General features: G+C 49.3%; 1 protein-coding gene across 2 annotated transcripts; it reads left to right on the forward strand.

Annotated features, from left to right (window-relative positions):
• Nucleotides 1-6: 6 nt before the first annotated feature.
• Nucleotides 7-27,636, forward strand: WLS (Wnt ligand secretion mediator). 2 transcript variants are annotated; one of them, XM_018072335.2, is made up of 12 exons: nucleotides 7-22; nucleotides 11,338-11,610; nucleotides 18,049-18,173; nucleotides 18,667-18,828; nucleotides 19,502-19,638; nucleotides 19,988-20,156; nucleotides 20,334-20,431; nucleotides 20,932-20,995; nucleotides 21,283-21,426; nucleotides 22,718-22,801; nucleotides 24,211-24,364; nucleotides 25,444-25,553. In XM_018072335.2, the coding sequence occupies exons 2-12, from the start codon at nucleotides 11,367-11,369 to the stop codon at nucleotides 25,551-25,553; spliced, it is 1,491 nt and encodes a 496-aa protein (XP_017927824.2). In that variant the 5' UTR covers nucleotides 7-22; nucleotides 11,338-11,366. The 2 variants fall into 2 exon arrangements, with proteins under 2 accessions (XP_017927824.2, XP_029815568.1); XM_029959708.1 differs by lacking the exon at nucleotides 7-22 and having other exon boundaries at nucleotides 11,367-11,610; nucleotides 25,444-27,636.
• Nucleotides 27,637-27,759: the final 123 nt, after the last annotated feature.

A 27,759-nucleotide genomic window follows, 5' to 3' on the forward strand; every position in this document is an offset into this window, starting at 1 on the left:
TTCCTGGTGGGAGGGCTCATCGGTGAGTGCCGGGGGCCACTTTCCTTCCTCCTCCTCCTCTCTCCGCTCTTGTTTAGTGCTTGTTACAGTATCGCTGACTCGCGCCCATGATCTCATTACCCGCTTTTGTAGCGAAGCGATCCCGGCTCGGGGCCCTTTGTGCCCGTCCCGCGGGTGCTGCGGGGGGAGACGGGCAGGGAAAAGTTTTTGTGTTGGTTCCTCTCTTTTTTTTTTTTTTTTTTTTTTTTTTTTTTTTTCAGCCCGCACTTAAAGAAAGAGGGAAGGGGGAAAGCTTCAGTATGGCGACGGATCGCGCAGGGAGCCTCGCGTTTCAAAGTTGTCTTCAAAAATAATAATAATAATTTATTTTTTAAAGGGTTTTTCCGCCGTTCTTGGCTCAGCCCCTCCCCGTGCCTCGGCCTCCGAACCGGCCGCGGGAGGAAACCTCCCCCTTGCCAGGAGGAGAACAAAAAATAATAATAAAAATTTAGAGGGAGAAAAAGGGAGGGGGGGGGAGAAGAAAAGAAAAAGAGGAATGACTGTGGGGGTTTTCCCGGCTCTGGGTCCCCCCGCGCCGCCGCTCCACGCGCGCTTTGTCCCGACTTGTTTCCCCTCTTTGCCCTCCGATCCTCGTCTAGGAGGGACACCCCCCTCACTCCCCGATCCCTTTCCAAGAGAGACCCCCCGGCCACCCCCCGATCCTCTTCCAGAGGGATCCCCCTTCGATCCCCTTCCCGGAGGAGCTCAAATCCTTGTAAGCTTGGCCTTGGTTTGTTCCTGCTCGCGGAAAACCCGCGTGGCTGCTGGGGGAGGGGGTTTATCCCTCCTTTCCACCCCCGACACCCCCGAGCTCCGTCCCCCCCGGAGCTTCGCTCCCGGGCACCCCCCGGCTCCGCACGCGAACCTCCGCGCCGGGAACTTTAAAGCCCAGATTGCGTTTATCCCTGAGCATTCCCGGAGGCAGGGATGTGAATTGGGACACAGCCCTGCGATGGGGGGCTGCCTCCGGGCGGGAGCTTTCCCTGAGGGATGGAGGAAGGAAAATGGAGGAGAGCGGGTTTGGGGCAGTCCTGGGGTTTGGGTTTTTTCCTTTTTTTTTTTTTTTTTTACTAGAAAGCAGCTGAGTTGTGCGCCAGCTCCTTGTAACGATAGTTGTATGGATCTGGCTGCTTTGGCCATTTCCAGGGTGGGAATGTTGCCCTGCTCTGGCAGGGAAGGACTGTCCTGCGCTGCGGGGGATCCCCCACCCAAACCCCCACTTCCCGGAGCAGGGCCAGTTCCTCAGGATTCATCCCCTTCCCCCTATCTGTTGGGGTCTTGGGGAAGGACAGTGGATAGCCAGAGTCACATCACTCTGAAAATTTGTTGTGCTTCTTTGGGAGAATAAAGTTGGGCTATTTGAAAAAGATTGAAGGAATTCCTTCAGCCATTCCTCAGGAAGCAGACTCCGTGTTCCTGGTGCCTGTCAGTGCTTTGCCTTTGTGGCCTCTCTAATTATCAGCTTCTAATAACCACAGAAATTCCACTAAACATAATTTTGGAAAACTTCAGTTTCCCTCATTCTCTTTCTTCTTTACCTTTATCCCAAAGGAATCTCTGGCACAAACTGAAAAAAAACCAGTTTTTCTGGTTTTGCAGGCCTGAACCTATATGAGGTTTATCAGGATTGGCTTTTTTCCTTTCTTTTTCTCTTTAAGAGCTGGTTCAAGAGCAGGTTACTGAACCCACCACTGATTCATGAGATAAAATGCCTTGGCCTGTGCTGTGCAGAAAAGCCAGACTTCATCTTTTCTAGTAGTTTCTCGCTACTAAGTTTAAAAAAGCTGCTTGTTCCAAAGGCAAGTGTGGATCAGAAAGCCCTGTTTGTGCTGGCATCTGGGGACAGATGTGATAAACAGATGTTTATAGTTGCCTTTATAAGGAAAAAGACAAATGTTTCTGTTCAGGTGTGTAGGGATTCAAAGACTGAAGAATTTATATGCTGTTAGTTCAGTTTTCCATCTGGTTTATTCCCTGCCTTACTGGCTGCTGCTGCTGCTGGCCATCCACCTTGGGTTCCCCCATCATGGATGGGGGTCCCAGCTCATGCTGGAGCTGGAAAACTGCGTGGACAGGTTGGCTGGGCTGGGGCCAAGGAGCTCTTCTGCCATCAGAGACAGTGATTTGGGCTGAGTTCAGTGTCCTGCACAAACTCAGGCACTTCATCCTGTTGGAATAAGTGCATCTTCTATTTGCTGCCATGTCCTAAGGAGTTACTGCAGGAGAAAGTTCTTTAATTACTGGAAATCCCAACTTCTGGTCTTCTATCAGATCAAACTGCTCTAATCAATCACCCAAACTGGTTTTTCCTCCACAGTATTTACCACTCCTGATGCATTCAAGGAGTTTAGAGCCTCCTCCCTCTCTTCAGGCTCCAACAGCTCCCAGCCAGCCCTCCTGGGAGCTGGAAGCCCAAGGATATTTGGTGCTTGTGCAACACTAAGTTCTGTGTGTAAATTAGGTGTGGTTCCCAACATCTGGCAGGGTGAGACACAGCAAGGCATCGAAGCCTGGGGGTCTGCGTGCAGCTCTTCCTAGGAAACCACCTTGGATCACGTCTTGTTGGGCTCCCTGTATCCCTGGAAACTGATCCAGTGACTGACCCTGGGCTTGCAGCAGTGGGGTCCTGCCCCTTTAGTTAGTTCTGAGCACGTAGTGTTTCCTAAGAGGCGCCTGGTGAGGAGGGGCCAGTGGCCAATGTCTTGAGGGGAGCGAAGCCGGCTGGGAGAGCCCCAAGTGCCACCAGCTCCAGCAGCAGGGACATGGCGTGACCGCTCCAGAGGTGACACAGGGTGGGATGGGAGCAGAGGTGTCACTGAAATAATGTCCTGGTCTGGTTTGATCCACCAAACAGACACCAAAATCTACTTATTTTAGTTTGTTCAGGTCTAGACAAACCAAAATACGTACACGAGTGAGACAGGGCTGCAAAGCCTTTCCCTTCACAGGCACTTAGGTCATGTTTCAAAACAATGACTAAGTGCTCTATTTTAACAGATTACTAGTGCAAGTCCAAAATACCCAAATGCAGCATGTTGGTACCTGATAAAACAACCATGACAAAGCTTTGTTTGCCTGAAATCAGGGGGTTCTGCCGCTGGTGGTTCCCCAGCTTGTTTTTGAACAGTCACCTGCAAAATGCCAGTTTTAATACGACTTCCACATTTCCAACAGCTCTTTTATTTAGCAGCAGGAATCTTATCAGCTCTCGTGTGGGTTTTAGTTAGAGCTGTCTGTCGGCAAAGCATGAGATGGATGTGTAAAGGAGTCATTCCCTTGGTGGGGTGAAGCTCCTCTGGCCTTCTAAGGGAGCTTTGCAAAGCCAGAGAGGGAGAAAAGACTTCAAAAGATCATTTTGTTGATTGTTTCTGTATTGTTGTGCTGTGGTAATGAGCTGTTGGCTCCAGACAAGTGGGGCCGTCACTGCTTCAAACCCCACAGAATTCCTCGTGTCTGCTCCGTTCGTGGAAAACATCTTGTTTGAAGGTCACGCTTCTGGGCTGCGTGTGATGTGTTCAGTTGGGATGTATCAGTAGGAGATAGAACATGATCCATAAAATTGTCATAATGCAGCCTTGTCTTCACTATCCTGCTATGAATGATGGCATGCATAAATTATAGGGGACTTGGATCAACAGGAATGTTTCCTGTTATCGTTTGTGAGAAATGAGGCTGATGCTGATTTACAGTCACAGTGTTCCCAGGAGCCCTCACGTGTTCTGCCTTCTCTGGGTATGGTGTGGCTGTTCCCGGGTGCCACCAGGCCTGGAAGCTGTGACAGCCTTGGACTCGGCATACGGACAAACCTTGAACCTCAAATCCTGGGGGCCGTTCTGGGCCCCTCACAACAAGAAAGACATTGAGGGGCTGGAGTGAGTCCAGAGAAGGGAATGGAGCTGGGGAAGGGTCTGGAGCACCAGGAGTACCTGAGGGAGCAGGGGGTGCTCAGCCTGGAGAAAAGGAGGCTCAGGGGGACCTTCTCACTCTCTGCAACTCCCTGACAGGAGGGTGGAGCCAGGTGGGGGTCGGGCTCTGCTCCCAGGGAACAAGGGACAGGACAAGGGGAAACGGCCTCAAGCTGTGGCAGGGGAGGCTTAGATTGGATATTGGGAACATTTTTTCATGGAAAAGCTGTCCAATCCTGGCACAGCTGCCCAGGGCAGGGGTGTAGTCCTCATCCCTGGAGGGATTTAAAAGCTGTGTGGATGTGGCACTTGGGGACATGGGTTAGTGGTGGCCTTGGCAGTGCTGGAGAATGGTTGAACTCAATCAATGGTCTGAGAGGACTTTTCCAGCCTAAACAATTCCATGATTCCCACAGCTGGACCAGCTGCAGCATCCATCTGGCCGTGCTTGTTACTGGGGATTTTGACCAGTATGTTCCCATGGAGGTCACACCAGAACTGCTCCAGGCCAGAGCTGAGCTGGGACACCTGTGTCCTCCCTGTGTCCTCTCCTGGCAGCTGGTGAGGTGGCAGAAGTTGTGTGTATGAAATCTGACTTGATTTAGTGTTGATCCTGGTTGTTTTGAAAGCAAAGCTTTTGATTACAAATTACCTTCCTCTGTGTATCTTCTGGAAGTATCTTTCTAATCCCTTTGCATCTTGGAATTCTTTTATATATACAGTATTTTAAAGAGGAAAAAAGCCCGGAGCTCTGTGCAGCAACATCCCTGCTTCAAAAATCTGGGTTTTTTTAATTGAAAAGGTGATTTTCAGTAATTTATTTTCTGTGAGTTATTTTCAAGGTGCTTTCCAACCCAAGCTGTTCTATGACTCCAAAGATGCCTCATCCCAAGTCAAAGATTATCTTGTTTTGGTTCAGACAAGCCCAGGGAGTGGAGAACTCTCTGTGATTAAAAGAGCTGAAAGTCTGGTGCCCAACTGTACACTTTAGAAATTTAACTGATTGGAAAAGTGGAGGTATTTATGTAGCACGAGTCCTCTGGGCCTAGGGGGATGCGTTTAAAAAAGTGCAGGTTCACTGCTCCCTTCCCTCGGCTTAGGCTTGAAAGACACAATTGTTGTGACTGGAGCAACTCAAACTTCCTTGTGTGTCTCGCCTGGAGAGATAATGAGTCATGTGTGGCCATGGCTGAGCAGCTCTCCACAATCCCAGCTCATTATCTAAATGTCTGATTTGGCTCCTGAGTGCCGAGTTTCCAGGATTTAATTTTCTTTCCTGGGATTTCATTACCTTCTTAGGGCTGAACTGATCTTTTGACAGGGGAGGCACTCGGATTTCCAAGGTATGTGGTGCAGCCTGCAAGGAAAGAGTGTCTGCAGACAGGGACAAAGAGCATTTTTGTGTGCCTGACTTCCTTTCATCCTGGGCCCCTCCAGGAGATGGTCGGTGCTGCTCCGTGGCCATGAATGCCAATAGATCCTCTGTATAGACACATTCCTGCAGTGCTGCAGCCTTGGCAGAAGCACTGGGAGCTGAAGAAAAAGCAGACACGAAAGGTCATGTCTATTTAGTTTAGGTCTGCTCAATTCTTCTTTTTAAGAGCTGTAACTGTAGCTGAATGGGCAGAAGTGGTAGAAATGGAGAGTTCCCAGGCAGGAACCGTAGTGCCAGGGGCTTGAGGAGCTGGGAATCCTCTCGGGTGCTGTTTTTTATCTCTTCTTGCAGCTGCATCACTTCTAAACTAAGTCAACTTGGGAGAGATGCATTAGGGAACTCTGTGCCTTGTAGCTCAGGTGACAGGGACAGTCCTCCTTCTGCTTCTCTGTTGTGTTGATATGGGACTTAAACATGACCTGAGCACTTACCCTGCTGTCTCTCTGCCCTTTGCAAGGGAAAGCCATTAAACAGGAAGTCTTTTCCTTAGTAAATAACATTTATGGCCTTTGAAGTCCGGTTATAACTCTCTGATAGCCTGGGAAAGCCTTTGAAGGACACAAGGTGTCCCTGGGGAAGGGCCAGGACCTGGGCCTGCCTATTCACATGGAGATGGAATTCTTTACATATCTGAGTACTGGCTGTTTCCAAGGTGTCTTATCTGTAAACTTGGGGAGTTTCAGGCTCAGGAGAAAAACTGCTGGATAACAACAGCTCTTCCCGTTCTCCTAGACCTCTGTTTGCAGGGATTTCATACCTTGGCTGGGCGTTGCAGGAAGTGCATTTTATTCCAGTGGAAACCTGACACAGGACAATTTGGAAGAAGATGAGACTGTCTATTGCAATTAGTTCTACCTCCCTTTTTTTCTTCTTCTTTTAAATAAAATATTTTTGAATATGTATTTCTGCATTTAGGGAACTCCACTAGCACTCACTTCATTTGCTTTAGTTGCTGCTATTTCATATGTATGTGAATTATGGAGATCATTCAGTCAGTTCTCCCAGCAAATGTAATTGTGCCTCCTGGGATTTTCTAGCTTTGTGACTTGCCTGGGGCTGAGGGAATAATCCCTTATCTCCAGGATCAGGGCTGTTCCCCTAGAGCCCTTTAGCTGCTGTTGGGTGGCAGCAGCTTCACAGGGTGTTGGGACCCCCCTGCTCTAAAGGCTCTTGGCATGGCTGTTCCTGTGGCTCCTTGGGAACTGATTTTGGGGGGAAAATCTCCAGTTTGGGCTCCTCTGAAGGGTTTTTTTCTGATAGCACAGTTCAAAGCTGAAAAAGTAGCTTTGGAGAAGCATTGTCCTTGAGGAACAACACAACCGGCCACCCCTCTGACCATGATTGTGCACACAAGAATATGTGGCTGTGTGGTTATGGAGTCACAGAATCCTGGGATGGTTTGGGTTGGAAAGGACCTTAAATCCCATCTCATTCCACGCCCTGCCATGGGCAGGGACACCTTCCACCAGGTTGCTCTAAGCCCCATCCAAACTGGCCTTGAACACTTCCTGTCATGGGCATCCACGGTGTTTCTGGTCTGATCCAATGGAGTTGAGCTGGGAATCTCCCAAACTCTACTTTGACAGTTTGGACAGGTTCATTTTTATGGCCTGAAATGAAACAAGACAGAGAAACTTGTGTTGGAAAATCTATTGGAGACAACAGGAATGAGGGTGTTCAGCTGCAATAGGATGTCTGGGAACTCTCTCTGTAAATAACGATGGAATTGGTGCCCTGAGGCTATGAAAGTATTTTGGTCTGGATAAAACTTGAAGCTAAATGGTGACAAAGAAATAACATTCCAAAGGGGAGTGGGCCTCTAGTAGGCAGTGGGGGTTTTTTGTGGTTTATTTTTTTTAAAGATGAATTATTTAAATATACAGTAGCTCTGCATATAAAAGCTGCTGCAGTGTTCAGAAAAAGGCTATGTGAAACAGTAACTAGCAATAAAAAATAGCGATCTGTGTGCCACTCAAATATATTAAACTGGTGGCACTGAGGTCAGGAAAGAGGGAGATGGAAAAGAGAAATTTCATGTTGCAGTAAATATATATATATATATAATAAGGATATAGTGATGCTATTCAGATTGTGCTTGTTTCAGTCGGCAAAGCCGGGTCTGCCCATGATAAATTAGCTTGTTTATTCCTACCCTGCAGTCGTTAGGGTAATGAAGCAGAAGCCCTTTGTGTGTGCTCGCTGGGAAGTGCTGGCTGGCGCGGAAGGGGGTAATTGAGTAGAAAAGCAGAATGCTCCCGGGGCCGGGAGAAGTTAAATCCCCCCGAGGTCAGGGGGATTCAGGCTTTAATCAATGTGGACACAATGCAATTGAGAGTTTCCAAAGGGCTTGTTTATGGGGCGGGAGCAAGGGTCGGTGGTTAATGGAAGTGCTGGAGGTGCTCGGGATGAGAAGGTGCAAAATGTGGATCACAGAGGTGTGGGCTGGGGGGGGGGATATTTGCGTGTAACTTGTGTGCAGGAGGAAGGAATTATTTGAGGCCTCATCACAGGAGCTTTTGGGGGAGCTACTTAATTATTCAAATTAAAATACTGAGTGATGGTGGCTCTTACCCAATTGTAGGGGTATGTAATACTCTAAAACAAAAAGACTGAAAAATTGGGCTCATTTATAGACATTTTTTCTCTAAAGATTTAAGTCTAGAACTAGAGAAACAGTGTGTGGGTTTTTTTGTTTTGTTTTTGTTTTGTTTTGTTTGTTTGTTTTTGTTTTTTGCTCCTGAGTTAAGACCCTTGGGTCTTGTTTTCTGGTGACCTGGTGGGATCAGACCCTGAGTGCCTTGCTCTGAACTCCTGGCTGAATGGAAAATATGAAGTTCTGTGCAGGAGTTGCTTTAGTCTGTGAGACACTGCTCAGGTGGCTCTGACAGTCCATCAAAGCCCTCCCCTGGGCAGTGGTGGCCACACTGCTGAAGGTGTCTGGCTTTCCAGGTATTCCCTGGCTAAAACCATCACATGGAGCAGCACGATCAGCTGTCCCCCTGGAATTTGGGATATCCTGGGGCTTCTCCAGTGAGCAGAGCAACTCCACATGCTCTGCTGGAGACGATGCAGAGAGAGCTGCCCCGTTTCCCAGCAGCACATGCTGGTTGCCTCGTACCTTTAAGACAAATGTGTTTATACCATCCATGCTGGAGGGGGAAGCTGGAAAGGGGTTCTTTCTCAGGAACTGTAGTGATAGGGCAAGGAGTAATGGGCTTAAACTGAAAGAGGGGAAATTTAGGTCAGATATATTGGGAAGAAATTCCTCCCTGTGAGGGTGGTGAGGCCCTGGCACAGGTTGCCCAGAGAAGCTGTGGCTGCCCCATCCCTGGAAGTGTCCAAGGCCAGGTTGGAGGGGGCTTGGAGCAACCTGGGCTAGTGGAAGGTGTCCCTGCCCATGGCAGGGGGTAGAATGAGATGGGATTTAAGAACCCTCCTGACCCAAACCATTCCAAACCTCTGGCAGTCCTGGCAGGTCCAGCAGCCTCCTGCCTACAGCTTTTGGCATCTGGCACTGCTAGTATTGAACGCCTTGGCATGAGGGGTCTCTGCCCCATGGCTGCTCCTGCCCTCTGGAACCAGGACTCTTTCCTGGGGTCTCCATGGGCAGCCCTGGCTCGAAGGGCTGGTTCCTGGAGAGCTGCGCTCCTGACTGGCATCTCCCAAACCTGTGTGATGGCAGCCCTGCCCCTCGGTTACTTCAAGTGGTACCTGCATTCCCACAGCGAGCAGCTGGAACACGGGCTGAGGCTTCTCCACTGTATTATGCACCAAGAGCTATTTAATTATTTACAGGCTAACATATATCATGGAATACATGGAGCCTCCCCCAGCCAAAGGCAGCAGGGCTGGGAGCAGCCGCCTTGGCACCACTGCACAGCCCAAATCCCTCGGTGCGAGCTTTGTTTTGCATAGCACTTTGTAATACTGTTAGTTGACTTGGCTGCAGCTTCACAAAGCATTTTTTTCCACTTGGTTCAACACTCACTCGAATTTAATGGGACAGGAGCCAAATCAGTGATGGAAGCCAAGTGCCGACGTTTGTTTGGTGCGCAGTTCCTGATGAGGAATACATATAGTAATTGTCTCTTGCTCCTCAAAGCTGTAACTTTGGCAGAGGGGAGGCTGGAGGGAGCACGCCAAGTGTTTAAAATCATAATCAGGCAGTGATGAAAACATGTATTTATGGCTATAATGAGTTGCATCAAAGCAAGAAACATTCGGCTTCTCTGTAGAAGGAACGATGTCTCTTAATTCAGAAATACCTACTTCGAAATCACACAGAATCTATCAGAGCTGAAAAGCTCAGAGCTTGGCTGGAATGTCTGCCTTATTTCACAACAAGATTCCTGATATTCCCTTCCAGCTGCAGTTTTAGCAGTGGTTGCTGTGTTCTGCATCGAGGCACAATGAAGGAATCAACATTTATTGCAGTGTTTTATGCACTATGGGCATGTCACAAAAGTGTTCTGTTACCCTGGACTTTAGCTTGATTTTTGTTTGTTTGTTGAATGCTTTGTTATATTCTATTTTATTCTATTTTGCTGTTTCTTTCTGACATCTCAATAACTTGGCTGGGGGGGCTGTTTTGATGTATGAGCGTTGTGTGGTTCCTGGGGGACCACTGGATGCAACGAGAGCTTGGGATGCAGCACTGCAATGTATACACTGTGGGTTGAGATCAAGAGCAGGTATGAATGGGATAATTTAGGTTGGATTCCACAAGTATTCATGTAATCCTTTAGGTTGGAAAAGCACTCCAAGGTTGTTGAGCTCAACCATTAACCCAGCAATGCAAATCCCCTTGAGCCCACCCTTGTGTGGCATCACTGCGACTTTGCAGCTGAAACAGACTCAGTGCTGTCAAAAAAATGGAAAAAATGCAGTTTATAAACAAGGCTTTTGAATAACTTCCTGCAGCCCTCACTGAGTCACCTCCCCACCGTAGGAAGGAGCGCGGATGTCACCGTGTGATGAGGTGGCACTTGGGGAAGGTGCTCCACAGGGTTCCTGGCTGGGATCCCAACCAGCTCCAGAGCTGCTGGGATGATCTTGCTGTGTCCAAATTACACAGGAGCCAGGGCTGAATCATCTGGATGTAGCAGTGCATGCAGGGCCGGGAACCGAGGGCTGAGGGGTGGGAGAGCGATGCTCAGCTTGGGGGTGTTTCTCTCATTTGAATATTGGGATCTGCTTGGGAAGTCCTGGACCATCTGTCAGAACCTGGATGGTGACAACATGAAAATTACGTTCTGCAGGAGTTCCTGGCCTGGGCACCTTCTCCCCAGTTTCACATGAGCACCGTGGTGTCCTTTTTCTGAGGACTTTGACATCCAGTATCTCTTATTCTATACATTTGAATGTCCCTTATTCTGTGTGCTGCTTCTCTTTTAATCCATAGTTTAGAGACACTCTAATGCTTATCACTCACATTAGAGCATGTTTTACTTTACTAGGTTAAATTTGCACCTAATTTTTGGAATTTCAAGCCTGGCTTTCATTTTAAAAAGAGCTGAACTTTCGGGAGGGAGGGGGATTAATAAATTTCACTTCACAACTTTGTATTACATAGGATTAGTTTATCCATCCGGGTTTATCTGGGCACATGCTTTGCCTGTGGATTTGCTTGAGTGAGCACATGGAAGGGTGTTTGCATAGGAAAAGCTTTCAGTAACACAGGATGATTTTGGGTGATGAGGTATCTGGGGCTGAACTGGCAGATACTGGCTCTTCAACTAATCCTCATCTGATCCCACTACAAAGTCAGTAACATGTCTGTAGATGTAATAACCTTAATTACTTGACTGTGAGATCAAGGAGCTGTGAAGGAGCAGCATTGGGTGCATTTGTTTTAAATTGCCTTCAAAGACTTGAATGGGGAGCTGTGTATTTTGATGGGGGAAACCACTGTCTAAGATATCTGAAGATGCTACAGATGTGGTTCTCTTCCCTTCACAGCTCCCAGCCCCACTACAGCTGTTCCTTACATGTCAGTGAAGTGCATTGACGTAAGGAAGAACCACCACAAAACCAAGTGGCTGATGCCCTGGGGACCCAACCACTGCAAGAAGCTGAAGGACTTTGATGAGGCGGTGAGTCGGCAGATCGAGGCCAACGACATCGTGTTTGCTGTGCATGTCCCGCTGCCCACCAAGGAGATGAGCCCCTGGTTCCAGTTCATGCTCTTCATCATGCAGCTGGACATCGCCTTCAAGATGGACAATGACCTGAGTGAGTGGCTCTGTCCCCTGGGGTCTCATTTCCCATAGTGTTTCCCTTAAAGCTGCTTTTACCTTGGGCCACGTGTTGGCTGCTGGTGTCCTGCACAGTGAGGTAGTGCAGGAATGTTCTGAAGGTGGGAATAATAACCATGGAATGGTTTGGGTTGGGAAGGAACCCTAAAGCTCATCTCATTCCATCCCCCTGCCATGGGCACGGACACCTTCCATTATCCCAGGTTGCTCCAAGCCCCATCCAACCTGGCCTTGGACACTTCCAGGGGTGGGGCAGCCACAGCTTCTCTGGGCAACCTGTGCCAGGGCCTCACCACTTTCACAGGGAACAACTTCTTCTCAGTATCCTATCTTAACCTGCTCTCTTTCAGTTAGAAGCTATTGTATATATACAAAACAAATACACAAATAAAAATATACAAAATCCCCCAAAACAGAAGAAAAAATACCAAACTCAAAAATAATGCTGCACTAAAATCTGCAAAATGATGTTGGGAGCAGCAAGGGCAGGACTGCTCTGCCCCTTCCTGGCAGAAGTTGTAGATGTGTGTGCATGTTTTAGTGTTTGGAGAAACAACAACCCTAACCTACACTGAATAAACAATTTGCTTTTCAGACTGGTTGAACTGGAGTGTCTGTAGCTCTTACCCTGGCTGCAGCCTGGTTGGGTTGGATCTGTGTGGTAGATCAGTTCAGGGAGTAAATCTGGTTTAGGAGCTGGGGATGTGGACCAGCAAATAGGAGCAGCGAGGTCACTGCTGATCTGCTGAGTTTCCATGCCAGCTTTGTTTCCTTCACTACTTGCTCCCTCAGCATGGACCTGTTCCTGCCAGCTATTTATCATGGAATCATAGAATCCCAGACTGGTTTGAGTTGGGAAGGACATTAAAGCCCATCCAGTTCCACCCCTGCCATGGCAGGGACACCTTCCACTAGACCAGGTTGTCCAAGCCCTGTCCAACCTGGCCTTGGACCCTTCCAGGTGTGGGGCGGGGATTACATTAATGCATCATCATTAAGTTAAAACTGAGACTGTAGAAAGCTGACATGTGTATTCTTATCCCTGTAATTATCTCTGAAATTCAGAGAGAGCAGCTTTGTGACTTTAAGGCCTCAACTTCTCAGTCTGAAATAGATGGTTGCATTAGGGAAACACCGCTTTGTTCTGAGGCTTTTCAAGTCGAACCACTGAGCTGGAGTCAGGAATGGCTGAGCACCTGGAGCAGGCTGCTGGAATGCTAAACAAGCTTCTGGCAGCATTTTTGCTGGAAGAGCAGAGCCTTTGCTTCAGGTCATTGTCTGCCCTTCAGTGACCGAGTCCTGCAAAGGTGGGAAGCTTTTTCGAGATCTAAAAGCAGAAAAGCTCATCTTGGGCCACCTCTTGGGTAGTAAAAGGGAGGTCTGGGGTGAGCTGTGTCACTGCTGTCACTGCTCAGGTCCTGCCATTTGGCGTTCAGGAGCTGCTGGTTTTCTTTATAAGAAGCATTTGAAGATGAGGGACATTAATACTTCTTATGGTGTGAGCTTGTTTGGCACATCCTGAAGGTTTTGTTTCATTGAAGAAATATTTTAAAAGCTGTTTTCCAATACTTTGTGCCAAGCTGAAGGCAGACATAAATTTAAGATCTAAGAAACTAGTGAGTAACACATTTCTTGCTTGCTAGACTGTGTTGTAACAGATCTTAAAGAAATAAGATCAAATCTCGCTAAGGTGAAATAATCGCATAATGTGTCTGTATCCTGCTGTTAACCTGGAACTAGTGTAAGAGCCCCATTTCATCAGGTGACTGGGATCAGCTCCTGTAAAGGGGATGGTGAGGATGTGAAATAACCTCATTTCTTTTAAAGCAACAATTCAAGTTTTTTCTCTCTCAAGCTCTGAGCCCTCAAGGCCAGCACTCTTGTGCTGTGGCTGATGCCAGCAGCGGCTGGTGCCAAACCAGGGACACTCCTGGAAGGCACCGTGGCTGGTGAAGCCTCCGCTGGGCACTGTTGTAAGGACTGTCTTGGAGCTGCCTCAGATCATCCAGGAAAGCAGCACTGCCCGGCAACTGCACAGATATTATCCTTCTGGAAAGCTGATGCCTGAGGAAACATCCTGCTCTCCCTGCTCCTGAAGCCCCACAGCATGGTCTGAAGGTGCTGTGCAGAGTCCTGGGCTCTGCTGAGTTCCCCTTCATCTTCAAGGGATGTTGCTGAGCCACATCAAACTGTCACCCTCTTTTGTCCCCAAGAGCACTTGGTCATTCTCTTCCTCTGCAATCCATAAGCAAGGCCAGCACACAGAATAAACTGGCATTTGGCTTTTCCAGGAGTGCTGAGTGCTGCAGCCCTGCTGGGAAAGGGATGCTCCAGGACAAGGGCAGTCAGGCTGTGCCTGTAAGGAGACATTGGTGACTCATGGCTGACTCCTCATCTCTGCAGAGCAGGAGTCATGCCTGTGTCAGCCCTGCTCAGCCAGCCAGCAAGGATTGTCCCAGGACAGAGGGGAGGGAGTCCCTGGTAAGGTGCCCCGGGAGAGCCTGGCAGGGGCTGAGCATCCTGGAATGCCCTGGGATCTGCACCAGCAACCAGCTCTAATCACTTCACCTTGGGAACTCGCTCTGGACTTTCACTGGTTTTGAAATACAGATGTTTTTGGAACGTAGATGTTTAAAACTGAGATACTTCCCTGTGTTTATCCTTCATAGAAAGCTGGAAGAGAATCAGACTGTTCCTCCAAGGAAGAGGCTATTTCTGTGCCCAAGCTGTCCTATCTTTTTTTGATGCATTGTGTACTTAATTATTAAAACCCCTTCCCAAAACTGGGAAAGGGAAAGGCCGGAATGAGATGGAGTTTCTTTGCAGTTGGAATGCAATTATGTACAGTCAGAGGGCCAAGTGCTGCAGCCTCCTGCTCTAATTCATCCAGCTCTGGGCTCCTTGGTAGGATTTGTAATTTTAGGGAGCTGGTGAAGCATGGAAGTGTAATGCGAATCATTCCAGCATTTCTGTGTGCCTGCCCTAGGCTTCTCTCCAGCCAGCTGTGTCAGTGTGCATCTGGCCCAGAGCCGCCTCCTGAAACAACTCTGCTATTTTTAGGCTATTGTAATGTGAGTGAAGAGATCCTGGGCAAGGATCACACTAAAGTGAATCATGGAAAAGATCCCAGGCAGGAAAATGCCAATGGGAAGAATTACCGTGAGTCCCTCGCTGTGGGGGAGTCACAGCTCTGACCAGCTTTGGAGCATCCCATAATCCAGGGAAGGGAGAATCAGGGAGAGGGCTCAAAGCTGGGATGCCCACAGGAGCATGTCTTTTCCTTGTTGGGCAGCCCTGGAATGAGTGATCCTCTGAATGACCCTGTGTTAGTGCTGTAGGGTTGTTAATACAGTCCTGTGGCAGAGTGAGGTCGGCACACAGTGCCACACAGCTGCTCCTCCCAAATGGATTTACCAGGCTCCAGATTAACCACACATCATCTACAAGACCTGTGGGAAGGTGTCTGGTGTGGTCCTTGTGACATAAGGGTCCCTGGCAGGGGTAACTTCATCTTCATCAAAGACAAATTTCTGCCTTTAATTGTTGTGAAATTCTGGAGAGCCTTGATTAATATGAGTGGAAGAACTGAATAACTGGAAGGGACTGGGTTGGGAGGGACCTTAAAGCTCATCTCATTCCCACCCCCTGCCATGGGCAGGGACACCTTCCACTATCCCAGGTTGCTTCAAGCCCTGTCCAACCTGGCCTTGAACACTTCCAGGGGTGGGGCAGCCACAGCTTCTCTGGGCAACCTGTGCCAGGGCCTCACCACCCTCACATGGAAGAATTTCTTCCCAATATCCCATCTAATCCTACCCTCTGGCAGTGGGAAGCTGTTTAATACTGTGCAGGAAAAGGACAATCCCCCCTCCCCAAAATTGTCTCTTCACCATCTGACATTTTGATAATTATGTGACTAAGGCACTAATCTTAAAATTCACTTTTGTGCTAGACAGTGTCAATGTCCTTACTTGTTCCTCAGGGACAGTGGGAGTTACTGGTGGAAAGCTGAGAGTGAGCTGGCATAGGACTATCAGGGAATCGTGGAATCATTTAGGTTGGAAAAGACCTTTAAGATTGAGTCCAACCACTAACCCAGCCCTGCCATCAGTCTGATGTGCTGAATACATGTGTACGTCTGTATGTATACTTATATATCTATATTTTATGTTGGCAGCCTTGAAGGGTCTTTGCACAAAACTCTTTTCTAATGGGAGGTGTCACCCCAATGCAGAGACTGATGGAAATCCAGAGGGAGCCTCTAATCCATTGGCCTGGGAAAGCACAAAGCAGTCATCTTCTGCCTTCTGGTTTTCATACGCGATGGCAGCAGCAACACTTGGACTGCAAAGATGAAATACTGAAAGCTGTTTTTGTTGGATTTAATCCCAAGCATTCCAGTTGGTTTTATGGCTTCTGAAATGGAGTTTGTAGTTCTTTTTAGCTGGGCCAAGTTCAACCTTATGTTCCCATTTATCTGTTTTGCTGGTCTCCTAAACAGCAGATCTGAGATGGCAAATTCATGTTTCATGGAAACCCAACTCGTGGCAGCTCTGGAAAGGAACTGGATATGGATCAGGATGGTGTAGATCACGTGTGCCAAAAAATGCTCAGAAAAATTTGATGCCCCCACATCAGATGCACAACCCATCCACCTCCAAGTGACATATAAATAGCAGCTCCCAACCACAGATCCCATCCACGCCCCTTCCCATCAGTTTGGATGAGTGTGCCACCACGTATTCCCAACAAAAATATAACTGATGGGTTGTGTAGCCATCTCCTACTTCTCCGTGGCAGATAGTTCCATAGCCATCTCCCAGCCCTTCTCCATGGCGGATGGTTCCGTAGCCATCTCCCAACACTTCATAGAATCAACTGGGCTGGAAAAGACCTCCCAGATCATCAAGTCCAACCCTTGATCCAACACTGCCACAGTTACTAGACCAGGGCACTAAGTGCCACATCCAGTCTCATCTTAAAAATCCCTCTGTAAAAAATTTCTTCCTGATATCCAACCTAAACCTCCCCTGGCAGAGCTTAAGATCATGTACTCTTCTCCTGCTATTGGTTGCCTGGGAGAAGAGACCAACCCCCACCTGGCTACAACCTCCTTTCAGGTAGTTGGAGAGAGTGATGAGGTCTCCCCTGAGCCTTCTCTTCTTCAGGCTAAACACCCCCAGCTCCCTCAGCCTCTCCTCATAGGACTTGTGCTCCAGTTCCTTCACCAAGCTCATTGCTCTTCTCTGGACCTGCTCTAGCACCTCAATATCCTTCCTGAACTGAGGGGCCCAGAACTGGACACAGCACTCCAGGTGTGGCCTCACCAGCGCTGAGAACAGGGGAGGAATTGCTGCCTTGGTCCTGCTGGCCACACTGTTCCTAATACAGGCCAGGATGCCATTGGCCTTCTTGGCCACCTGGGCACACTGCTGGCTTATGTTCAATTTCCTGTCAATTCGGACTCCCGGCTCCCTTTCTGCCTGGCTGCTCTCCAGCTACTCTGTCCCCAGCCTATAGTGCTGCATGGGGTTGTTGTGGCCAAAGTGCAGGACCTGGCACTTGGCCTTCTTGAACCTCATCCTATTGGAATCAGACTGTCTCTCCAGTTTGTCCAGGTCCCTCTGAAGAGCCCTCCTGCCTTCCAGCAGAACAACACTCCCCCCCAACTTCTCCATGGCAGATAGTTCTGTAGCCATCCTCTGTAGCTTTTACAACAGCTGTGGCTCTGAGAATTTGGTGCTCTATAAAAAGAGGCTGGGCTGTAACATGAACATGCTCATTTTGGACTGTGTTTCTCATTCAGAGCCTTCCCTGGGATCTGTTCCTGGTAAACAGGAGGATTTTACATCTGGTGGAGCTGGTACAGACTTGCTTCGGGTTTTTAAACATGTTGATGTGTTGCTCCTTGGCAGCTTCAGCTGCAACTCTTCATTTCATGAACATGCTCAGTTACAGCACCTAAATAAGCCTGTTCCAGCCTCATTTCCTCCTTGCAGCAATGACCTCCTTGCAGTGTCCTGGCAAGAGCACATTTACAAGCAGCTGTAGCCCATCCTCTCCCTTTGAACACGTCTGGGGGGGCCGATGCCCATCCTGAGGTGTGACCTTGCTGGGGCATGAGCTCCACCTGTGTGACTGACGGGCGAGTTGGGACGTCTGCAAAGGCACAGACAAGTCAGTGCAGGTGTGGGCAAGGAGGGGAGGGCTCCAAAAGTCTTCTGGAGAACAACTTAAGCCAAATCAGATGTATGAAAAACATCAATGCCATCATGTGTGTGGTTGTTTCTGAGGTTTTTTTCCAGCAAGGCCAGGATAGCTCAACTTCACCACCTTAATTTTCTTTATAAAGGAACATGGTGCTTTCTGGTTACTCTGGGAACATAACAAGCCTCATATTTCCTCCCTCTTACAGAGGAGAATGCAGAGATCACGCTGGATGTGTCGCTGGCCTATCGTGATGACACGTTCAGTGACTGGGAAGAAATAGCTCATGCCATAGAGAACAGGAAGCTGAAGTGCACCTTTGGCTCACCGAAAGTAAGGAGCTTGGACAATGCTGGCAGTGGGGATGGGTGGGAGTTGTCCTCTTCCTGTCATAGAATCATAGAATCACTCTTTCTGTGAAGAAATTTTCCCCAGTATCCAACCTAAACCTCCCCTGGCACAACCTGAGGCTGTTTCCTCTTGTCACTTGCTCTCTGGGAGAAGAGGCTGAATCCCATCTGGCTGCACCCTCCTGTCAGGGAGTTGTAAAAGGTTCATCTTGGAAGGCTCCCTTGACTTTAAGACTGTTAAAGAGCCTGAAATGTGAACCTCCTTGAGGTCAAACTTATTGATTCAATGACCCAAACCAATAAAAACATGAGGATAAATGTCCCCAAGCCACTGTCTCACACAGGCTCTCCCCAGGAACTGGCAAACAGGCTTTTGGTGCTCCCAGTTTGAGGGCTCTTGCAGACCCTCCCTGTGGGGGGGTGTGGTGGTCCCTGGGGACTGACAGCCATGGTTTTGCTCCCTGCCCTTTCTCCAGACTCTGGAGTCCGAGGGCCGGCACTACGACTGCGACTTCCTGCCCTTCATGGAGATCGGCAGCGTGGCACACAAGTACTACCTCATCAACATCCGCCTGCCTGTCAACGAGAGGAAGGGCATCAACGTGGGCATCGGTGAGATCAAGGACATCCGCCTCGTGGTGAGTGTCCGGCCCGCTTCCCACCAGGGTGGCTGCCTGTCCTACTTCCTGTCCTGAGCTCCTTTGGTCCCACTCCAGCCTCACATGGGACTCTCCTCCTTCCCAAGGGATGCCCTCTTTGCTCTTCTGAGGAGCCCTCCCCAAGCCTCGAGCCCTGTGACCACCTCCAATGCTGGGCTCTTTCTGTGGCTCCGAGAATTCCCCTGTTCTCTCCCCTCCCCACCACAGTCTGGCTGGGATGCAGTCCTCCCTCTCATGGGTACGAGTTAAGGAGGAGCAGAACAGCAGGGAGCCAGGGCTGTGGTGGCTGCAGACAGTGGTGGGAGGGCGCATGACTGGAGAAACACGTTCATTTGGCCAGTGCTCTTCCCACTAGTGATGACTTGGCTCCATGAGTGTCCCCTTACTTGTCTGGGAGTAATTCTGTGAGCTTTTTCCATGCTGTGTCAGAATCCCCTCTCCTGCCTCGTGTCTGCTGGTATTTGTTTTCAGACCTTGTGGAACCTGCCTAGGTGGCCTGGGGGCTTAGTGGGCACCTGCTCCCTTTCTGGTGATTGCCAGCCCATGTCTTTGGGATGCACTGCCATGTCTGTGCCTCTCCTGCCACTCCTGTAAGCAGAATGATGACATTAAACCCTGTATAGCAGTCACCTTCCACCTTGGTTTTCCTTAGGGCATCCATCAAAACGGAGGCTTCACCAAGGTGTGGTTTGCCATGAAGACCTTCCTGACCCCCAGCATTCTGATTATCATGGTGTGGTACTGGAGGCGGATCACGCTGATGACACGTGCTCCCGTCCTGCTGGAGAAGTGAGTTGGGGCCCAGGTGACCCTCGAGCAAGGGGACTCCCTGAGGTGGTTGTTGCTCCCAGGCAGAGCCCATGGTTGGGGAGACAGGAATTGTCTCTTCTCCATCCCCTCCCTCCGCCCAGGCATACTGGGGGCAGGAGAGCTCCATAGCTTCTCTTTTCTTTCCCATTGAACTCATGGAGAATGAGGAACTACTTGGAGTCAATCAGTCCTAGAGGGTTTGGTGGCAGGAGGTGACACTTCCCAAAGAGCTGGATTTCCTTCTGTTGCATTCCATGCACAGCTTTGGATTTTGGGGCTCTGTTCTTCCCTTGAACACTGGAAAGAGATGGTGTATCTGCTTCTCCAGGGTCATCTTTGCTCTGGGAATTTCCATGACGTTCATTAACATCCCTGTAGAGTGGTTTTCCATCGGTTTTGACTGGACTTGGATGCTGCTCTTCGGAGACATTCGGCAAGGAATTTTCTATGCCATGCTGCTCTCGTTTTGGATCATCTTCTGTGGGGAGCACATGATGGTGGGTATCACACCAATGGGAAGGGGGTTTCCAGCTCTGATCCTAGCAATACCTGGCAGCTCCCTTGTACTTGTTGAGAGTTGGAAATGATGCTGTGGGGACTTGCACCAGGTGAGGGCACTTCAGGCTAAATTGCTTTCCCTTTTTCTCCTCCTCCAAACCTCTTGACCTGATTAGGACCAGAGCGAGCGGAATCGGCTCTCGGGATACTGGAAGCAAGTTGGACCCATAGCTGTGGGCTCCTTCTGCCTCTTCATCTTTGACATGTGCGAGAGGTGGGTGCAGCAATCCCAGGCTCCTGGTCACCTCCCCCAGCAGGGACCAGCAGTTTCAGCCCGTGGCTGGATGCACAGCCCCATCTCCTGGAGCCTGGAGAGGCTTCTGTGGATGCTCTGAAGTGTGCTGGAATGTCACAGCAGGGAAACACCTCCCACCTCACCTCTGCCTCACACACAGGGCAAAGCAGCGCAGCTGGCCATTCCCATGTGAAACCTTAGGGAAAGGTTCTACCCCCAGAAGGTGGTCAGGCACTGAGCAGACTCCCCAGGGCAGTGGTCATGGCCCCAAGGCTGCCAGAGCTGCAGGAACATTTGAACAACACACAGGGTGGGACTGTTGGGGTGTCTGTGCAGTGCCATGAGTTGGACTCGTGATCCTTGTGGGTCCCTTCCAGCTCAGGATATTCTATGGTTCTGTGATTCCCAGGCTGCAGAGTGGATATGGGGCCCTCTGAGCTTGTTGGCCTCTGACAGTTGGTGTTTTCTGTCCTCTGCAGGGGGGTGCAACTCAAGAATCCCTTCTACAGCATCTGGACCACCGAGGTGGGCACGGAGCTGGCTGTATCCTTCCCCCGCCTCAGGCTGGGTCAGTAGGAGAGGGAGATGTTCCCCTCCTAGTGTGGGGAAACTTCCACCCTGATTTTGGAAGGCCAGGGGCGGCTCAGGCACTGCAGATGCCAGTGTCCTTAGGAAGGAGCAGTCCTGGCAGGTTTGGAGCTGGACACCTCAGGGGACTGATGCTGTGTGAGGGGAAGTCACTGGGGAACGGAATATGTGAATCACCTGAATAATGTTTTCTGGTATTTCTTTTTAGTTTGTACAATTTTCCCTTAACTCTCTCTGCCCAGATGGCCTTTATTATAGTCGCAGGGATCTGCCTGTGCCTCTATTTTCTCTTCCTGTGTTTCATGGTCTTCCAAGTGTTCAGAAACATCAGTGGGAAGCAGTCAAGCCTCCCTGCCATGAGCAAGGCTCGTCGCCTTCACTATGAGGTAACTGCCCTCCTTGGAGCATGGATTCTTTATTTTTGGACCTCGGAGTCTGTGCTGAGACTCCTCTACCCATAATCTCCCCACACCTCCATTTTCCCACCTTTAAGAATAATTTTTGTGTTTAGTGGGAAGTGTTGCCGAGACCACCTGGTTTTCCATGGTGTAAATTCAGAATTTTGGTGTTGTCATTTCCTAAACAAGTTGCTAGAGGGAAACAGGGATCAAAACACAACACATTCAGCTCACTATCCCTGTTTTAGCCCATGATTTTGTACGTGTTCCTGTCCTACCTGCCTCTACCAGCTGTCAAACTCAAGGAACTCGCTCTCAGTGCTTAAGCTGTTTCCACAGGGGTGTAAATATTTATCCTCAAAGTTGTTCTGTTAAACCATGGTCACTTCTGATTTACACAAGTCATGATCACCCACTGGGAATGCACAGAAAAAATTAGAAAATCAGACTTGGGAGAATTTGAAGCAGATATTGAGTGTTTTTCCCTCTAGCAGGAGGCACAGGCCTTCAGCTCGTGCTGCAGAGCTGCTGCTGCCACGCTTGACATCCAAACATCTGGTGAGCATGGATCTAGTGTGGAAGAGTTAAATTAATAGTCATCTGTTGTTGTGGTGTGGCACAGTCATTACACAGACACTGACATTTCCACCTAAATTCCAAAAACAGGTTAAAAACCCCAACACACTCACACAAAACCAAAAGCATTTGTAAATAAAAATGTAAAACTAGTGAAAGCAGGGACGGTGAGGAGTGGGATAGATCCTGAGCCTGAGGTTGTCTCGGGATCTCTGTTCTGTGGAGCCAGCGTGGGTTTGCCAGGCATTAGAATTGCTGCAGCTTCCTCCCAGCCAGGCTGAGGGTGAGGATGAGTGTGGTGGGACCAGAGCCCGTGCTGAGACACCGACTCCCCCCATGTTTGTTTTACAAGACCCATGAGCTGTCAGGCTGGGACCCAGCTCACACCGACCCGCCGCCTCTCCCACGTCAATTAACTCCTGGTCAATCAGTCACCAGAGCAAATGTCATGGAAAGGCAGCGCTGTCCAGACATCCCAGCCCGCGCGGAGCATCCGGAGCAGCGCAGACGTGTGGGGAGCGGAGGATATGGGCTGTGCTGAGCACAGCACAGGAGTGGGTGGAGGTTGTTTTGCTTTGGGGTTTCGTGGGTTGGACCCTTTTTTTCTCTTTCATTTTTTATACTCATGTCTTGTCTATCCTAAAACCAAAAAAGGGTTTTGTGGATTCTGTTAATGTGACCAGTGACATTTCTCTCTAAACAGGGGCTGATTTTTAGGTTCAAGTTCCTGATGCTCATCACCCTGGCCTGTGCAGCCATGACTGTCATCTTCTTCATTGTGAGCCAGGTGAGCCATAGGACTGGGCTTCCTGGGAAGCCACTTCCTGAGCCACTCCTGACGCCAGCTCTGGTCAGACAAGACAAGCTTGTTACAAGCACATTTGACAGCAAGTTGCTTTTTAAGAAGTTGTTTTCATTTGTTTGAAGCTCTGCCATGAAATGTCTCAGGCTGGAGCCGCACAAAAGCTGTTGGCTTCCAAAGCATTGGGGCTGTGCTGGGCAGAACATGGGCCAACACGGGTTAGTCATTTCTGAGAACTCAGCAAGGGGAAAACGTTCTGTTCACACTGAAACACTCTGGTGGCTTTGTGTGCCCACAGAGACATGACAGAATCCAGCCTTCCCTGGGCTGACTGTTCCCAGCAGTAGCTGTACCTGTTTAGCCTGAGCTCTGACACTGTCTCTGTACTAATGAGCTTCTGTTGCTGCTGAAATCATGGAATCTCAGACTGGTTTGGGTTGGGAGGGACCCATCCCGTTCCACCTCCTGCTATGAGCAGGGATACCTTCCACTAGCCCAGGTTGCTCCAAGCCCTCTCCAACCTGGCCTTGAACACTTCCAGGGATGGGGCAGCCACAGCTCCTCTGGGCAACCTGTGCCAGGGCCTCACCACCCTCACAGCCAAGAATTTCCTCCCAATATCCCATCTAACACTGCCCTCTGGCAGTGGGAAGCCATTCCCCCTTGTCCTGGCACTCCAGGCCCTTGTCCAAAGTCCCTCTCCAAGTCTCTTGGAGCCCCTTTAGGCGCTAAGGTCTCCCTGGAGCCTTCTCTTCTCCAGGCTGAACACCCCCAGCTCTCCCAGCCTGGCTCCAGAGCAGCCCTTGGAGCATCTCCATGGCTCTCTTTTTAAGCTAGTTTAGCTTTTTTCTTCCCTGTTATGTCTTTCTTTAACAGAAAGCAGTATTTCAGTATGAGCAGTCTGTGTATCTTCTAGTAACATTAACATTGATGGTATTTTCCTGGATGCTGACAAACCTCAGTGTGTCTCAGGCTGGTGCTGTCAGCCCCCCCTCTTCAGACAGCTGCAGGAGGCCATGCTCAGCACATCAGCTCTCATATTATCCACGCTGGTTTTCCTGCTATAAAAGTACTATTTTTAGCAGTCGGATGTTTGTGGATGTCACTGCTTGTCCTCACATATTGCCCTTTGTGTGCTGAGCACATGGTTGCAGCGGGTGTATCCAGAACAGAGCAGTTTGGTCACATTAAATGAGACATCAAAGCTAAAGAAATCCTGATGGAATCATTTTGTCAGGATCATTTTTTCCCTGCAGATTGAGGCTGAAGAGGAGAATCCCAGCCTGGCTTCTGCTTCACTGAACCTGTTCCACTCCATTTACTCCATCTTGTTGAATTGATGCTGTTCTCGCTGATTTACTCAAAGTACAGAATTTGCTCTTTCTCCTGGGCAGGTGACAGAAGGCCACTGGAAGTGGGGGGACATAACGATACAGGTGAACAGCGCCTTCTTCACGGGCATCTACGGGATGTGGAACCTCTACGTGTTTGCCCTCATGTTCCTGTACGCGCCGTCCCACAAGAACTACGGCGAGGACCAGTCCAATGGTGAGTGCCTCTGAGTGACCTAAGGGGGGAAAGAGATAGAAAGTGGGGGATGCCTTCTGCACATTTGCTTTTGGCTCAGCTGCATATTCAGCAGCTTGAAATGTTATGGAAATTATGGTTTAGTTTTCGAGGCAGGCTCGGTTGGACAGGTCTGAGTATGTAGCCAAGGCTGGCACGAACCTTCTAGGTGGTTTTTGTACATTTTAGCATTGCCCAGATGTAACTGCAGCTCAAAGGGAGGGATGAGGAATGGAGAAAATAGAATCCCTGATCTAGTGCATGGCATTCCAGCCCATGGCAGGGGGTTAGAACTGGGTGATATTTCAAGTCCCTTCCAACTCAAACCATTTTGGGCTTCTTTGAAGTCTGGGCAAGTCGGGAATGGCAGCACTGTTGGATTCTGTTATCAGTAGTCTTCAGTAGTACAGAAATCATTGTTTGCTGATACAGAATCATGGAATTGTTTATGTTGGAAAAGACCTTTAAGACTGTCAAGTCTAACCATTCCCCAGCACTGCCAAGGCCACCACTGACCCATGTCCCCAAGTGCCACATCCACACAGCTTTTAAATCCCTCCAGGGATGGGGACTACACCCCTGCCCTGGGCAGGTGTGTCAGGGCTGGACAACCCTTTTCGTGAAGAAATTTTTCCAATATCCAATTTAAACCTCCCCTGTCACACCTTGGGACCATTTCCCCTTGTCCTGTCCCTTGTTCCCTGGGAGCAGAGCCTGACCCCCACCTGGCTCCACCCTCCTGTCAGGGAATTGCAGAGAGTGAGAAGGTCCCCCCTGAGCCTCCTTCTCTCCAGGCTGAGCCACCCCAGCTCCCTCAGCCACTCCTGGTGCTCCAGATTCTTCTCCAGCTCCATTTCCTCCCCTGAACACACTCCAGCTTCTCAATGTCTCTCTTTTCTTTCTATTTAAATAACTGTAAATAAAAGCATTTATAGGATTGTTGCCTGGTCTGTAGCTCAGGCAGCTCCTGAAAGCCTGGAGAGAATAAACCGGATCTTTCACTTTCTAATTGTCCAGTATTTTCCTGTGAGACCCCCTAACAGAACAACTTTGTTTCTCAGGTGACCTGGGGGTGAACAGCGGGGAGGAGCTGCAGCTCACCACCACCATCACCCACGTGGACGGGCCCACGGAGGTTTACAAGCTGGCTCGGAAGGAGGCTCAGGAGTGACACAGAGGTGCCTCAGTGGGGCCCTGGCCTGGGGTGGGAGCAGAGGACACACAAGTCTCTCTGGCAGGAGACCTCTGCGGCCGAATTCGCTCCTTGAGCGCCCCGTCCCTGGTGTGTTCTCAGAGCAGTGACACCGAGCAGAACATTTGTAACTCTTTACTATGGTGTAGTTATTCCTGGGGGGAGGGATGTGTATATTGTGTTCCACTCGGGCACGTAAAACCCTGCTGGAAAGGCATTAGGGTTGCAAAGTCGTGCGTTTGGACGTCGGGACGGGGCAGAGCTGCCGTGGGGCTGGTTTTATTTGGCCGTGTGTGCTGGTGCATAAAAAGGTGCTGCAGGGAGCTCAGCTGGCAGCACATACTCAGTAGTCCAAGTTTTCTCCTGTGTGCAACTTATACAAGGTGCTGATGGGGAGAGGGACTAAATCCTCATTGTAAAAACATTTAATTCCACCATTTGTAACTGTATCAACCCAAGTTTGAGTCTTTAGTGCAGCCCTGCAGCCACCCTCTGTCCTTGAATGAAGCACAGCTGGGAGAGGAGTAGGCTGTTATAAGGTTTTTGTAGGAGCAGCAACGTGCATTCTCAGTAGGGTTTACAGCTGTTTGTTGAATACAGGGAATGTCCAACCTTGATGCTGAGCTGAGTTGCAGGAGAACAGAGCACTCCTGACACAGTTTCCAGGGGTGCTGATCCCACAGCCAGTTCCTGGGCTTTTGTAGCTTCCTCCATCTTTCCCTTTTGTTGTGGGGCATCCCTGTGAGCTGGGCAGTCCTGCTCCTCCATGCACTGCTGGGCTGGAGCACACTTGGTAGAGCTGGATTCCTCCAGGGATTATCAGACTTGAAAGAATCAGCTGGTCACGCACTAATGTGGATCTTCGATATTCACTTTTCCAGAGCAAACACAGGCACTGAGCTTGCTCAGCCCCACGCTGGGAGGCTGCTGGCACTGCAAGGGAAGTGGGAACTGATCGGGGTGGAGGCTTGAATTGGACTGTGCTGGGACCAGTTAAGAGCAGTGAATGGTGGGGGGGAAGAACTGTGGCCAGAAGGGTCTATGCTGCTCAGGACACACCTCCCAGGGCCTGGAGCATCCAGAGAGCCTTATAAGCTGGCAATAATAAATGTAGTAGTAGTAAATAAGCAGTGTTAACTGCTAGTAACATGTAATCCACCCTCCCAGTTTTGTCCCTAAAAGATCAGGGTCTGCTGCTGCTGTATGTGGCTGAAGGGTCAGAGATGAGGAAGAGAAGCTCCCAAAGCTGCTGCCAGGCTGTCAGCCCAGGTACCATCATGATTCCCACCCAAAATTTATTCCTATCCGTTTATTAAAGCTCAACACTTGGTAAAAAGAGAGGGTGAATCAAAAGATCATCTTGCATCCTTTAGGTTGCTGGGCACCCCGAGCTGTACCTCTGGTTACAATGTGACACACTGAGCAGACCCCTTTGCCAAAGGGCTGCTTCCTTTGTATTGATTGGAGCTATTACAGGCTTTTCTTAAAAGGAAGTAATTCTGTTTGTTGTGTTCACCCTCTCCGAGATCCCGAGCTCCCCTGGCCCCTGGAGCATCCCAGCAGGGTCACAGCTGAGTAGGTGTTCCTGCTTGGAGTATTTATTCCATTGCAAAGTGAATTAAATCAATGCACATCAACGTAACTCCAGCACGTTCCTGGCTGAGCGCTCGACTTTGCAACTTTAACATCCCTTTTCCCTTGGGTCCTTACGTGATATTTATGTTGTTCCCATAGGTGTGTCCGTGGTTTCTTTTCCAGCTTAGTCTCTAGGATTCTGTTTTGTAAAGGCTCTTCGTGAACTGGGACCCACAGCTTTCAAACCAAATTCTGTGTCCAACACTAACAGTTTGTTTACGGGGCGTGTGGACGTGTGTGTGTGCGTGTGTGGGTTTTTTATTTTTTCATCCCTAAGCCCTACTCATACGTCTTGGAAATAGTCCGTGGGTCTTATTAAAGTATATCCTTTTTTTGTTTAGGTTGAGTTCAGTTTTTACAGAATGCTTTAAGCAACCTGGAAAACCTGTAGTTTTGTTAATTTAAATAAAATATACAATATTGTGGATTTGTTGTTGGCCACGGGAATTTGTTGTTGGAATTTCTCCATAATCTCACCCTGCCCTCTGTCAGTGTGAACCCTTTCCCCCTTCTTGCTCTCTCCAACTCTCTGACAGGAGCAGGGAGCCAG

Source organism: Manacus vitellinus, unplaced genomic scaffold, assembly GCF_001715985.3.
Source record: "Manacus vitellinus isolate BGI_N305 unplaced genomic scaffold, ASM171598v3 scaffold_21_pilon, whole genome shotgun sequence".
In the NCBI taxonomy this organism is placed as follows: domain Eukaryota; kingdom Metazoa; phylum Chordata; class Aves; order Passeriformes; family Pipridae; genus Manacus; species Manacus vitellinus.